Source organism: Oncorhynchus keta, chromosome 4, assembly GCF_023373465.1.
Source record: "Oncorhynchus keta strain PuntledgeMale-10-30-2019 chromosome 4, Oket_V2, whole genome shotgun sequence".
NCBI lineage: Eukaryota > Metazoa > Chordata > Actinopteri > Salmoniformes > Salmonidae > Oncorhynchus > Oncorhynchus keta.
In genome coordinates, this window is record NC_068424.1 from 29389743 (window position 1) to 29403132 (window position 13390).

The 13390-nt window shown below is 46.8% G+C and overlaps 1 protein-coding gene across 1 annotated transcript in view; it reads right to left on the reverse strand.

Moving 5' to 3' along the window:
- LOC118372833 (transcriptional activator GLI3-like) overlaps positions 1-13390 on the reverse strand; it is a 138545-nt gene that overhangs the window by 25084 nt on the left and 100071 nt on the right. The window contains exons 5-7 of the mRNA XM_052505248.1: positions 10698-10903; positions 5233-5388; positions 259-460 (exon numbers count right to left, since the gene is read on the reverse strand). Coding sequence (XP_052361208.1) covers positions 259-460; positions 5233-5388; positions 10698-10903 — 564 coding nt within the window. The remainder of the gene's footprint in view (positions 1-258; positions 461-5232; positions 5389-10697; positions 10904-13390) is intronic.

Here is a 13390-nt window from a genome sequence, read left to right on the forward strand (position 1 = left end):
GCCTACACTATAACAACATCCCACACAAACATAGGCTCTGCCCCAGGCCCTCCATCCCCGTACCCACAGTCCTCCAGAGTGACCGAAAGATATGTTTGTGTACGATGTTGGCCCTTTTTTTTCATCCTGTACCCGACTTTCCCAAAATCTCCAGGTTTTTCAGAAATCGCTAAAATAAGCAGGAAATCCGGGAATCCTCCAACCAGAATTTCTGGAAAAACTGGAAGTTACTGAAATTTTGCAGCCCTTATCCCGTACCTGATGGCCCCGGCAGAGAGGTGTCCGTAAGAGCCATTGGTGGAGGAGCTGGAGCGGGAGTTGTTGAGGATGGTGACCAGGGAGTTTGGCGAGCTGCGGATCATGGTCTGCAGGTCGAAGCTGTGCTCCGACAGGGGAGAGATGGGCAGGGCCCGCTTCCGACTGGGCCTCGCTGTCAGTCTGGGGCTGGGGAACCGAGAGCCTGCAGGAGAGGACAGCAGTAGAGTAGAGACATTAGACCCAAAGAAGCTGCAGTCCACAGAACCTCTTTGGTTAGAAACTTACTAGGTGATAGAGAGAGATGAATTCATCTGTTGTGTTTCATCATATACGGGTTTTGTATGTTTATTTGTTGGCTTGTCTTATTGGTTTGTCTTGTCTTCTTGAGTGCTTTTATAGCATTGTAGCCTACTTTGACTTTAACCACAGACAAACATAGAGGGGCCATAGACTGCGCTTCACTGACTGAGACATACCTAATTCAATCCAATCAGCAAACAAAAGGTTATCTCACAAAAGGCTATTTTGAATGAAAGTGTGCAACTGACAATGGATGAACTTCATATGAGACAACACAGGGATGCCTTTTATGTCAAAGCTCTTTACTGACTGGGTTATGTCAATCAAGTACTCAAATGCAGTCAATGTTGAATGGAATTACTATGAGTGGCTTTGAAAAGGTACCAAGCAGCCAACAACACTGCCTTTCTCCATTGCTTTCTCTCTCTCTCTCTCTCTCTCCACACACAATGAGCCGCATGTACAGATTAAGAAATTACTTTTGTTGTATTTTCACTCGGAGATGTCACAAACAAGACAGGGAAAACCAGGGGGAGAAGTAAAGAAGCGGAGGGAGGAGAAACCAGGGGGAGAAGTAAAGAAGCGGAGGGAGGAGAAACCAGGGGGAGAAGTAAAGAAGCGGAGGGAGGAGAAACCAGAGGGAGAAGTAAAGAAGCGGAAGGAGGAGAAACCAGAGGGATAAGTAAAGAAGCGGAGGGAGGAGGAACCAGAGGGAGAAGTAAAGAAGCGGAGGGAGGAGAAACCAGAGTGAGAAGTAAAGAAGCGGAGGGAGGAGAAACCAGAGGGAGAAGAAACCAGAGGGAGAAGTAAAGAAGCGGAGGGAGGAGAAACCAGAGGGAGAAGTAAAGAAGCGGAGGGAGGAGAAACCAGGGGGAGAAGTAAAGAAGCGGAGGGAGGAGAAACCAGGGGGAGAAGTAAAGAAGCGGAGGGAGGAGAAACCAGGGGGAGATGTAAAGAAGCGGAGGGAGGAGAAACCAGGGGGAGAAGTAAAGAAGCAGAGGGAGGAGAAACCAGAAGGAGAAGTAAAGAAGCGGAGGGAGGAGAAACCAGAAGGAGAAGTAAAGAAGCGGAGGGAGGAGAAACCAGAGGGAGAAGTAAAGAAGCGGAGGGAGGAGAAACCAGGGGGAGAAGAAACCAGAGGGAGAAGTAAAGAAGCAGAGGGAGGAGAAACCAGAGGGAGAAGTAAAGAAGCGGAGGGAGGAGAAACCAGAGGGAGAAGTAAAGAAGCGGAGGGAGGAGAAACCAGGGGGAGAAGTAAAGAAGCGGAGGGAGACGAAACCAGGGGGAGAAGTAAAGAAGCGGAGGGAGGAGAAACCAGGGGGAGAAGTAAAGAAGCGGAGGGAGGAGAAACCATGGGGAGAAGTAAAGAAGCGGAGGGAGGAGAAACCAGAGGGAGAAGTAAAGAAGCGGAGGGAGGAGAAACCAGGGGGAGAAGTAAAGAAGCGGAGGGAGGAGAAACCATGGGGAGAAGTAAAGAAGCGGAGGGAGGAGAAACCAGGGGGAGAAGTAAAGAAGCGGAGGGAGGAGAAACCAGGGGGAGATGTAAAGAAGCGGAGGGAGGAGAAACCAGGGGGAGAAGTAAAGAAGCAGAGGGAGGAGAAACCAGAAGGAGAAGTAAAGAAGCGGAGGGAGGAGAAACCAGAAGGAGAAGTAAAGAAGCGGAGGGAGGAGAAACCAGAGGGAGAAGTAAAGAAGCGGAGGGAGGAGAAACCAGGGGGAGAAGAAACCAGAGGGAGAAGTAAAGAAGCAGAGGGAGGAGAAACCAGAGGGAGAAGTAAAGAAGCGGAGGGAGGAGAAACCAGAGGGAGAAGTAAAGAAGCGGAGGGAGGAGAAACCAGGGGGAGAAGTAAAGAAGCGGAGGGAGGAGAAACCAGGGGGAGAAGTAAAGAAGCGGAGGGAGGAGAAACCAGGGGGAGAAGTAAAGAAGCGGAGGGAGGAGAAACCATGGGGAGAAGTAAAGAAGCGGAGGGAGGAGAAACAAGAGGGAGAAGTAAAGAAGCGGAGGGAGGAGAAACCAGGGGGAGAAGTAAAGAAGCGGAGGGAGGAGAAACCATGGGGAGAAGTAAAGAAGCGGAGGGAGGAGAAACCAGGGGGAGAAGTAAAGAAGCGGAGGGAGGAGAAACCAGAGGGAGGAGAAACCAGAGGGAGAAGACACTGCGGGGATGTTGTGCTTTGTGCGTGAACTGACACAATGACTTCGTGACTCAGACTCGGTAGAGAAAAACATTTCAGCTGTTTTCCCTTTTCTATTTTGTCGTGGGCAAACAAAACCAGCTTACCCTGTACTCACTCCCTTCCTCCCTCTCTCGCTCCTTCCATCCTTCCCTCCCTCAAATTCAAACGCTCGCTCTCGCCTGACACATCCAGCGATTACAGAGGCATCCATTCACATGGAAATCAGTTGTACATATGCGTGTGTGTGTGTGTGTCTGCGCGTCTGTGTCTGACTGTGTGTGTGTGGTGAAGTTTCTGGCATACGTAGGCCTGCATTTAGAGCATGGAGCCCCAGGAAGAGAGGAGAGAGGAACCTCTCTACATTGTCTCTGCTCTGGCCTCTATAAAAACCTGCCTCTGTCTCTTTGACGTCTCAGAGATGGAGGTTGGAGGCACACACTCACATATACAAACACACAATCTCCCCCCCACCCCCACCCCCCCGCACATACATACACACAATCTCTGACAACAATACATCTCAGAAAATGTGTTCGTCACTTGAGGAATTTGTTCCTCGGAAATCCAGCTGTATTCACGCAAACACTGACTCTCGTGAACCTCCGATTGCCACACTCCTCAGTCAAACTCCTACCCCCTGGTCGACTTGTGGCACGCTCTCACAAACCATATCCCCCATGCATCTCTCTGTAACAAACCTCCTAAAAACTACGCCCCTCGTCCACGGGTGAGGGACTGCCTCCACCTGTGGTGAGTTAGGATGGGCAGGGGGGGAATGAACAGCGGAGGGGGTAGAGGAGGGGGGCTGTCCCATCACAGCATGGGCCTCCTGGGAGTTGTGTTTATTAATGCTGCAGCCACATGATAAATGGCCCAACCAGGAGGAGAGGAGAGGGAGGGGTAGAAGAGAGGGAGAGGGGAGCGTCGTGGCCCGTAGCGGGGTAGCCGGAGTGTCCCTCTAATTTCCCCGTGATTTATGGATGGGTCGGCTGGTTAGGCACAGCGTCATTAATTCACACGGACGGGATAGGGAGGGGCCAGACAGGCTAGACTGACTGACGGCAGTAAAAATAAACCATGAGCTTGGAGCCCAAAACCCCCAAAATAGGGCCACCTAAGAGGCCTCTGGCCCTCTCACAACACCTCTCCTTTCCCCATCTCCTCTCCTCCTCCTCTAAACAATACGCTGGACATAACCTACATGATAAATCATGGGCATAAATTAGCAGCAATATGAAAACTAACACAGCTATCCTGTCCAACCACTACCTCAACTGAATTGAATGAAATAAAGCACTGTCGTTCTTAGGGTTCATGGGGCGGTTGGAAGGACAGGGTGGGACCTTTTTATCAGTAAGCTTACAATTACCTCATGTAAAAAACACAACAAACTATTGCAATAGAAAAATTGCCAATTTTTTAATTATACAGCTTAAATACAGATGTTAGCATAGCACTAACTATTAGAGCTAGCTAATAGCACTAGCTAATTAGAGCGTAAAAACATGTGACAATGGTCCATTGAAGCCCCAAACAGCCAGGACAGCACCATTGTTTCATTAAGCAGGCTCTCTCCTAAGCTAATTACATTGATGTGAAGTAGACTGACTGAAACTATGATAGCTTCGACGCAACTAGGCCCCATTATTAGCCAAAACCTCTTGATATGATAACGCCACACTCTATATGCCTTTTTTTCTCCTCTAAAATCTATATATCACAAAGGAAGAGCTTTAAAGTGTTAATTTTCCTGGCGTGTGTGTGGAACACACATTGTTGAAACACAACGAGTTATTACTGGCAATGATCACAGGCGATTGTGAAGTAGTGAAGAGCTAGCATAGCCACGGCATCATCTCCCATTTGAAACTGTGGTCCTAATTGTTTTGTTTCACTCTTATTAATCTTAAACGTTGACACAGAAGAAAGGATTTCTCCCTGTGATGATGAATGGTGAGACATTCCAATTCTCAGTTAATAGCAATTAATTTTCTGATAGCCGTGCAAGTTTGGCTAGTTTTAATTAGTTTGTTCGGAGGAATAGGGGGGTGAATTCACCCCGGATTTCCATGAAAGCGACGGCTGGCTGACTAAATACCTTCTCATCAAAGGGAGAGGGGTGAGGCTGTCCGACCTTCCCTAAGATTCAGTGTGCCTTTAATTTCCTATTTACACTTTAAAATAACTCATTAGCATAAGTCCTCTGCACAGGCAGGCCTGAGCCCAGCACATTAAGACAATGGCTCATTTAAATCATGTCAATTTAAAATCGCTTACTACTCCTTCCTCGTTTGGTAGGATTGTTGTTTTGCTCCATATAAAACAGATTGATGTAGATAGGTGTATTATTCTCCCTGCACAATCTGCAATATTCAGACACACACAGACAGACAGACCCCCCCCCACACACACACACACACACACACACACACACACACACACAAACAGCCATTGAATTTGAAAGTTTGGGTCAGTATGTTGAGCTCAGGGCAGACTTACTCTCCACGGCCTGCAGATATTCCATGTGCAGGGCACTGCTGGTGGCTCCGGCTGTGGAGGCCACGGAGGGGAGGAGGTCCGTGTAGGGGCTACGGTGGCCCGCCAGGAGAGCCATCTGGTGGTAGTACTCTGCAGTGGTCAGGCCTGTGTGAGGGACTATAAGGAAGGGGGGAGGAGGTGAAGGGAAGGCAGAGGACAGGAAGATAAAGAGGGAGAGAGGGGGGGGGGACATGCGTGTTAGGTGAGATAATGACACCATAAGAGAGGCCTACAACACCTACCACAAAACACCTGCAAACACATGATAACTTACAGTAGATGAACACTCAGCACATCTGTAATGTAATGTAACGTAATGAGCACATTAGCAACACCATCATCTATAGAGTGGAACAGAACTGATGTATGAGGAGCATGATCTGCATTCCAAAGTACATGGGGTGCCATTTGGGACGCAGACATGCTTTGAGGTAGTGTACTAGGTCCCAGATGGGATTTCAAGCTGCTTACTCAGAGTTTACAGTACTGTACGTCTTGGTTTTAAACAGAATTGTTCATTCATGCAGGTATGCATATCATATCTCATCCGATGTTGTTTTGCCAATGGGTAAGTCTAGGGGTGTGTGTGTGTGTGTGTGTGTGTGTGTGTGTGTGTGTGTGTGTGTGTGTGTGTGTGTGTGTGTGTGTGTGTGTGTGTGTGTGTGTGTGTGTGTGTGTGTGTGTGTGTGTGTGTGTGTGTGTGTGTGTGTGTTATGGAGTGTAGCAGGGCTGCAGGATGCAGATACTCAACCTGCTCTTTCACTATGTTCCTTCAAACTCCATAAGAAACAAAAGGCCCAGATCTGCACGCATAAAGAAACAGCAACACGTTCCAAATCTGCCCAGATCTGCACGCATAAAGAAACAGCAACACGTTCCGAATCTGCCCAGATCTGCACGCATAAAGAAACAGCAACACGTTCCGAATCTGCCCAGATCTGCACGCATAAAGAAACAGCAACACGTTCCGAATCTGCCCAGATCTGCACGCATAAAGAAACAGCAACACGTTCCGAATCTGCCCAGATCTGCAAGCATAAAGAAACAGCAACACGTTCCGAATCTGCCCAGATCTGCACGCATAAAGAAACAGCAACACGTTCCGAATCTGCCCAGATCTGCACGCATAAAGAAACAGCAACACGTTGCCCAGATCGAATCTGCCCAGATCTGCACGCATAAAGAAACAGCAACACGTTCGAATCTGCCCAGATCTGCACGCATAAAGAAACAGCAACACGTTCGAATCTGCCCAGATCTGCACGCATAAAGAAACAGCAACACGTTCGAATCTGCCCAGATCTGCACGCATAAAGAAACAGCAACACGTTCCGAATCTGCCCAGATCTGCACGCATAAAGAAACAGCAACACGTTCGAATCTGCCCAGATCTGCCCAGATCTGCATAAAGAAACAGCAAATCTGCCCACGAATCTGCCCAGATCTGCACGCATCGAATCTGCCCAATCTGCCCAGATCTGCACGCATAAAGAAACAGCAACACGTTCCGAATCTGCCCAGATCTGCACGCATAAAGAAACAGCAACACGTTCCGAATCTGCCCAGATCTGCACGCATAAAGAAACAGCAACACGTTCCGAATCTGCCCAGATCTGCACGCATAAAGAAACAGCAACACGTTCCGAATCTGCCCAGATCTGCACGCATAAAGAAACAGCAACACGTTCCGAATCTGCCCAGATCTGCACGCATAAAGAAACAGCAACACGTTCCGAATCTGCCCAGATCTGCACGCATAAAGAAACAGCAACACGTTCCGAATCTGCCCAGATCTGCACGCATAAAGAAACAGCAACACGTTCCGAATCTGCCCAGATCTCCATCTGCACGCATAAAGAAACAGCAACACGTTCGAATCTGCCCAGATCTGCACGCATCTGCCCAAAGAAACAGCAACACGTTCCGAATCTGCCCAGATCTGCACGCATAAAGAAACGGCAACACGTTCCGAATCTGCCCAGATCTGCACGCATAAAGAAACGGCAACACGTTGCCCGAATCTGGCCAGATCTGCAAGCATAAAGAAACAGCAACACGTTCGAATCTGCCCAGATCTGCATGCATAAAGAAACAGTGGCACGTTCGAATCTGCCCAGATCTGCACGCATAAAGAAACAGCAACACGTTCCGAATCTGCCCAGATCTGCACGCATAAAGAAACAGCAACACGTTCGAATCTGCCCAGATCTGCACGCATAAAGAAAAGAAACAGCAACACGTTCGAATCTGCCCAGATCTGCACGCATAAAGAAACAGCAACTGCACGCATAAAGAAACGTTCGAATCTGCCCAGATCTGCACGCATAAAGAAACAGCAACACGTTCGAATCTGCCCAGATCTACACGCATAAAGAAACGGCAACACGTTCCGAATCTGCCCAGATCTGCAAGCATAAAGAAACAGCAACACGTTCGAATCTGCCCAGATCTGCACGCATAAAGAAACAGTGGCACGTTCCGAATCTGCCCAGATCTGCACGCATAAAGAAACAGCAACACGTTCCGAATCTGCCCAGATCTGCACGCATAAAGAAACAGCAACACGTTCCGAATCTGCCCAGATCTGCACGCATAAAGAAACAGCAACACGTTCCGAATCTGCCCAGATCTGCACGCATAAAGAAACAGCAACACGTTCCGAATCTGCCCAGATCTGCACGCATAAAGAAACAGCAACACGTTCCGAATCTGCCCAGATCTGCATGCATAAAGAAACAGCAACACGTTCTGAATCTGCCCCCTCTCCATCTCCATCACTCTCTCTCTCTCCTCCACTCCCCCACTCTCTCTCTCTCTCGCTCTTTCTCCCCCTCTGAATCTGCCTCTCTTTCAAACCTCTTCCCTTAGTTATAGAGAGCTATAAGTCCTTGAACCGTATCCTAAAAATAAACATCTGGAATCGTTCTTCCATATGCAAATATTCCTACCAAGAAAAGGCTCGAAAGAGGGGGAGAGAAGAGAGAGAACAAAAGACTGACACTGTGGTTTTGGATGCAAATATGAAATCAGTTTAGCCCACAAAGTGTTACGGCTAATTCCTCTATTTTTCTTCCCATTTTAAAGAAAGAAGAGAAGAAATAAATAAAGAAATTAAACGCGGGATGAAAAGATCTCCTTTCAAGGCCGGCCTGTATGCCTGGCAATATGCATCTCTGATTGGTTCACTGGATGGAAGAAGAAATTCCCAAATTAATTCGGTTTGGGTATTATGTCTTAAGTGGAGGGGGGAGTTTCTTAATTGTCTTCGTTGTTCCGCTTTAGCTTTGCTTCTGCATTCAACTGTAATGTGCCTCATTCTCTATTCGTACGCAGAAAGGGCTTTGCAGAATTTCCTGGCATGGGTAGTGCCATCCTGGGGGGAAGTGGCGGTGGGGAGGATGGGGGACTTGTGTGGCATTTGACGTGGAGGAGAAGCAGCTAAGTGTGCCTCGGGAGTTGGTGGTAGGTGGTGTCACAGGGCCCTCCTTCAGAGCAACAATGGGATGAGAGGGTTAAGTACAGTCTCTATCACCACCAGTGTGAGAAGAAGAGGAGTGAGAGGGTTAGAGAGAGTGATGGTGGGAGGTAGATGGGGAAAAAAAGAGCAAGAGATCGGTGGTACTAAATCCCACCCACTTCAAATCTTCCACCAATTCAGCTAATTAATTCATAATTATTCACATGTACTTCCAGTAAAAAAAAGAAATCAGACTGAAATAGGAGAAAACCTACATGCGCGACAATACACTAACAACATAAAAGGCTGATAGGTTCATTAACTGTTTGATTAATTAAAATAGTTGCCTCATTTCCCTTTTTTATTTTTTATTTTTTTACAGTTGATGTAGCACAAAGAGCATTTCGATGTGACGCAACGCTAGCAGAGAGTTCCCTTTGCAACAGAGAAACTAGGAATAAAACCCCCTTCCAAAGTGCCCGCCTCACGTTGAAGCACAGAGTGCCACGCATGTTGAGAGGAGGAGCGATTGAGAGTGGTAGATCAGGATGAGAAGAGGCTCTCAGCTCCTGCGTGGAGGAAGTGCCCCCATTCTATCCAACTCTTCACAAAGGCACTTGAGGACAAGGTAGGAGACCAGTAAAAGCCCTAATAGGACCTGTAGTTCAGAGGTGAACTGAGGGACTTAGTTGGAGACCCTGACATGTCTCAAATGGCAGCCTATTCCACGTGCGGTGCACTACGTTTGGCCAGAGCCTTATTGGTCAAAAGTAGTGCACTTCACAGGGAATAGGGTGGCATTTGTGGCACATGACATAGCTGACTGCACCCGTGACAGTAACCAAGCCGTGTGAGCTGAACACCACAAAATGGTTTTGTGTTGTGTAGTGACAATGTCATAACAACGTGGTCGTATCATTCCGTTCAACTACCTCAAATACAATCACCTCAAATTTTCCAAGAGCTGAAAGGAACACAGCCAGCCACAGCTGTGATTACCAATGGCCCCTGAGAGAGGTAGGGGAGGCTGGCCTTGTTCAGTAAGTGAGCTCCAGGCTTCAATTAAAGGTCCAGGCCAGGAGGATGGAGCGGAGCAGCCCTGCTGAGGCTGTTTCAAAGCACATGCACTACAGACTGAAATTGATTTCCCAGTCTGTATCTATGACCGGAACCAAAACGGTCCTTGCAGGGCACCATGCCAGCATTCCAAATGGCACCCTATTCCCTATGCAGGGCACTACTTTTGACCGGAGCCCTAGTGCCATTTCGGACGTAGCTCATTTGCACCCCTGTTAACCCTACCCTCCCTGGTCCTTGAACCCGAGCCTCCCAGTTCCTTTTCTCTGGACTGTACATGACCCCTGCTTCCTGACGCATCCTCCAGAGAAGAACCTCCGTCAAATCTCCCCTTATGCACACACTGCACATGCTGCGCACACACACACACCAAAAGAAAGTTACATGCGCACGTGCCAGACAGACACGTGCAAAAAGTAAATGAATGCGGTCACCTCTGTCATGACCTTTGTTCGACATGAAGCACCTCGTAACAGGGATCAAACTGTGCACTCTTAATAGCTGAACCTATTGATCACCAACACAGTAGACCATTTTCCTGCAAAGCTAAGGGCCCTTAGGGACTCTGGGGGGGGCAGGTCTCTGTGGTACTGTACAACATTGCATTGTTTTAAGTACAGCTAGCTAGCGCTGGGATGTATAGTCTAGTGAAAGATAGATTACAGAAAGGTATGTAGCATGTTGATCTGAATCAACGGATATGGTGGGACTCCGATATGCCTTAACATAATGCATGACTGTATGGGGACTCATGAGAGGAAGAATTTCAGCCTCCCAAATGGCACCCTATTCCTAATTAAAGTGTACTACTTTGACCAGTGCCCTATGGGAACTGTCGGGAACAGGGTGGCGTTCGGGAAGCAGCTAGCGTGTTGTGAGTGTGGGGACTTACCGTCCGCGGGGCTGAGGCCCCTGGCTGCAGAGATCATAGAGAGGGAGGGGCTGGAGTGGAGCGAGCGGATGTAGTCCATGTAGGGGTTGATGTACGGGTGCGGAGGGTTAAACGGTGACTCGGCCCCCACGGAGGGGTTCCGGTGGGGGGAGATCCGGATGAGGGAGATGTCGGAGAACGCCGGGCTGCCGGCCAGCGAAGGAGGCCTACACAGACAAATGGGGAGAAAAACCGTATAGAGGAAATAAGTACATTAACTCTTCTTTGACAGTGTGAGATATTACAGTATATTCAGACCTCTGTTCTGTAAAAGCTCATCGGAAGTTGTACATAGATCAGTGCCTCCAGAAAGTATTCCACATTTTGTTGTGTTACAGACAGAGTTCAAAATTGATTAAATATATCTACACACAATACCCCATAATGAAAACATGTTTTTATACATTTTTTCAAATGTATTGAAAATTAAATACAGAAATATCACATTTACATAAGTATTCACACCCCTAAGTCAATACATGTTAGAATCACCTTTGGTAGTAATTACAGCTGTGAGGGTTTCTGGGTAAGTCTCTAAGAGCTTTGCACACATGTATTGTAGAATATTATTATTTTCAAAATGCTTCAATCACTGTCAAATTGGTTATTGATCAAGTTTTACAGTAGATTTTTCAAGCAGATTTAAGTCAAAACTGTAATTCGGTCACTCAGGAACATTCACGGTCTTCTTGGTAAGCAACTCCAGTGTAGCTTTGGCTTTCTGTTTTAGGTTTTGTCCTGCTGAAAGGTGAATTAATCTCCCAGTGTCTGGTGGAAAAGCAGACTGAACCAGGTTTTCCTCTTTTGCCTGTGCTTAGCTCCATTATGTTTCTTTTTATTCTGAAAAACTCCCCAGTCCTTAATGACTACAAGCATACCCATAACATGACGCAACCACCACCATGCTTGAAAATATGGAGAGTGGTACTCAGTAATGTGTTGGATTTGGCCCAAACATAACACTTTGTATTCAGGACAGAAAGTGAATCACTTTGCCACGTTTCTTTTTTGCAGTATTATTTTAGTGCCTTAAGTTGCAAACAAAATGCATGTTTTGGAATATTTTTATTCTGTACAGGCTTCCTTCTTTTGACTCTGTCAATAAGGGTAGTACTGTGGAGTAACTACAATGTCGTTGAGCCATCCTCAGTTTTCTCCTCACAGCCATTAAACCGTAACGGTTTTAAAAAGTCACCACGTCCGTATCTTTGTATTGACCGGGTGTAGTGACACACCATCCAACGTGTAGTTAATAACTTCACCGAGCTCAAAAGGGATATTCAATGTTTGCTTGTATTACTTTTGGCCATCTACCAATAAGGTGCCCTTCTTTGCGAGGCATTGGAAAACCTCCCTGGTCTTTGTGGTTGAAACTATGTTTGAGATTCACTTGATCGACTGAGGGACCTTAAGTATGTCTGGGGTACAGAGATGAGGTAGTCATTCAAAAATCATGTTAAAACACTATTATTGCACACAGAGTCCATGCAGCTTATTACGTGACACGTCGAGCTCAATTTTACTCCTCAACTTAAGGCCATAACAAAAGGGTTGAACACTTATTGACTCAAGACATTTCAGCTTTTCTTTTTAATTCATTTGTAAAAAAATCCCAAAACATAATTCCACTTTGACATTATGGGGTATTGTGTGTAGGCCTGTGACAACATAATCTACATTTAATCCACTTTAAATTCAGGCTGTAACACAACATAATGTGGAAAAAAGTCAAGCAGTGTGAATACTTTCTGGAAGCACAAAAGTCAGCCAACTAATATTTATATGGTTTAGGACACACATAAGTATCATGCTCATTGAAATACTATGGAAATAGTCATGTGTTCCTTCTCTCCACTCCCAGTCAGCCGACTGGCAATGCCAGCAAATGAATGGTGACACTATCGCCCTCCATCTGCACTCTACAGGGCCCGAGCAGAGAGAGAGAGAGAGGGAGAGAGAGGGGGGAAAGAGAGAGCTGCATTCTTCCTGCTCCCTCCACAGACATTTCCTCAGATCAAAGGCTGCATTCACCACTGTGTCTTAATCAGACCAAAACGTCAGGCCACTTTCACCACTAGACTAGCCACCATGTCTCGCTATAGAAGCTAGCACTTCTCATAACTTTGCATTCCTGTCAAAAAAGCATTTATCAATTAGATATAAACCCATTAGATATCTATTTAGGTTGTATTTAGGGCACATTCAAGTGTCTAAATAGCTTTACGTGGTAAGGGTAGTGAACTCAGTCATTACCAATGAGTAGGACCCACAAACAATATCTGTCTAACAAAAACTACATTGTGAAACTAAATGTGCTGTATGAAAAATCCTGTTCGCTACACAGCAAATGTGTACATTAGAACCTAGAAATCTGTCTCCGCTACACCAGAGTGAATTTCCTGAGGAAGAAGTTCAGAAGAATCGACTAATACCGGTCCAGTTTTATAATTGGCTAAGAGAGCTTGAAAACTTCATAATGATGGCCTTGAAGACAAAGCCCCTCCCTGGAGGATGAGGAGAAATCCACATATCAGCCGAGACATTAAGAGGCTGGGAGATTAGAGTGAATTAGACCCTCCACTCCTCCACTGTGGCTCTTCATAGGACTGACCTGTCACTATGGTCCCCAGGAGAGAGAGGGGAATAGGTGAGGG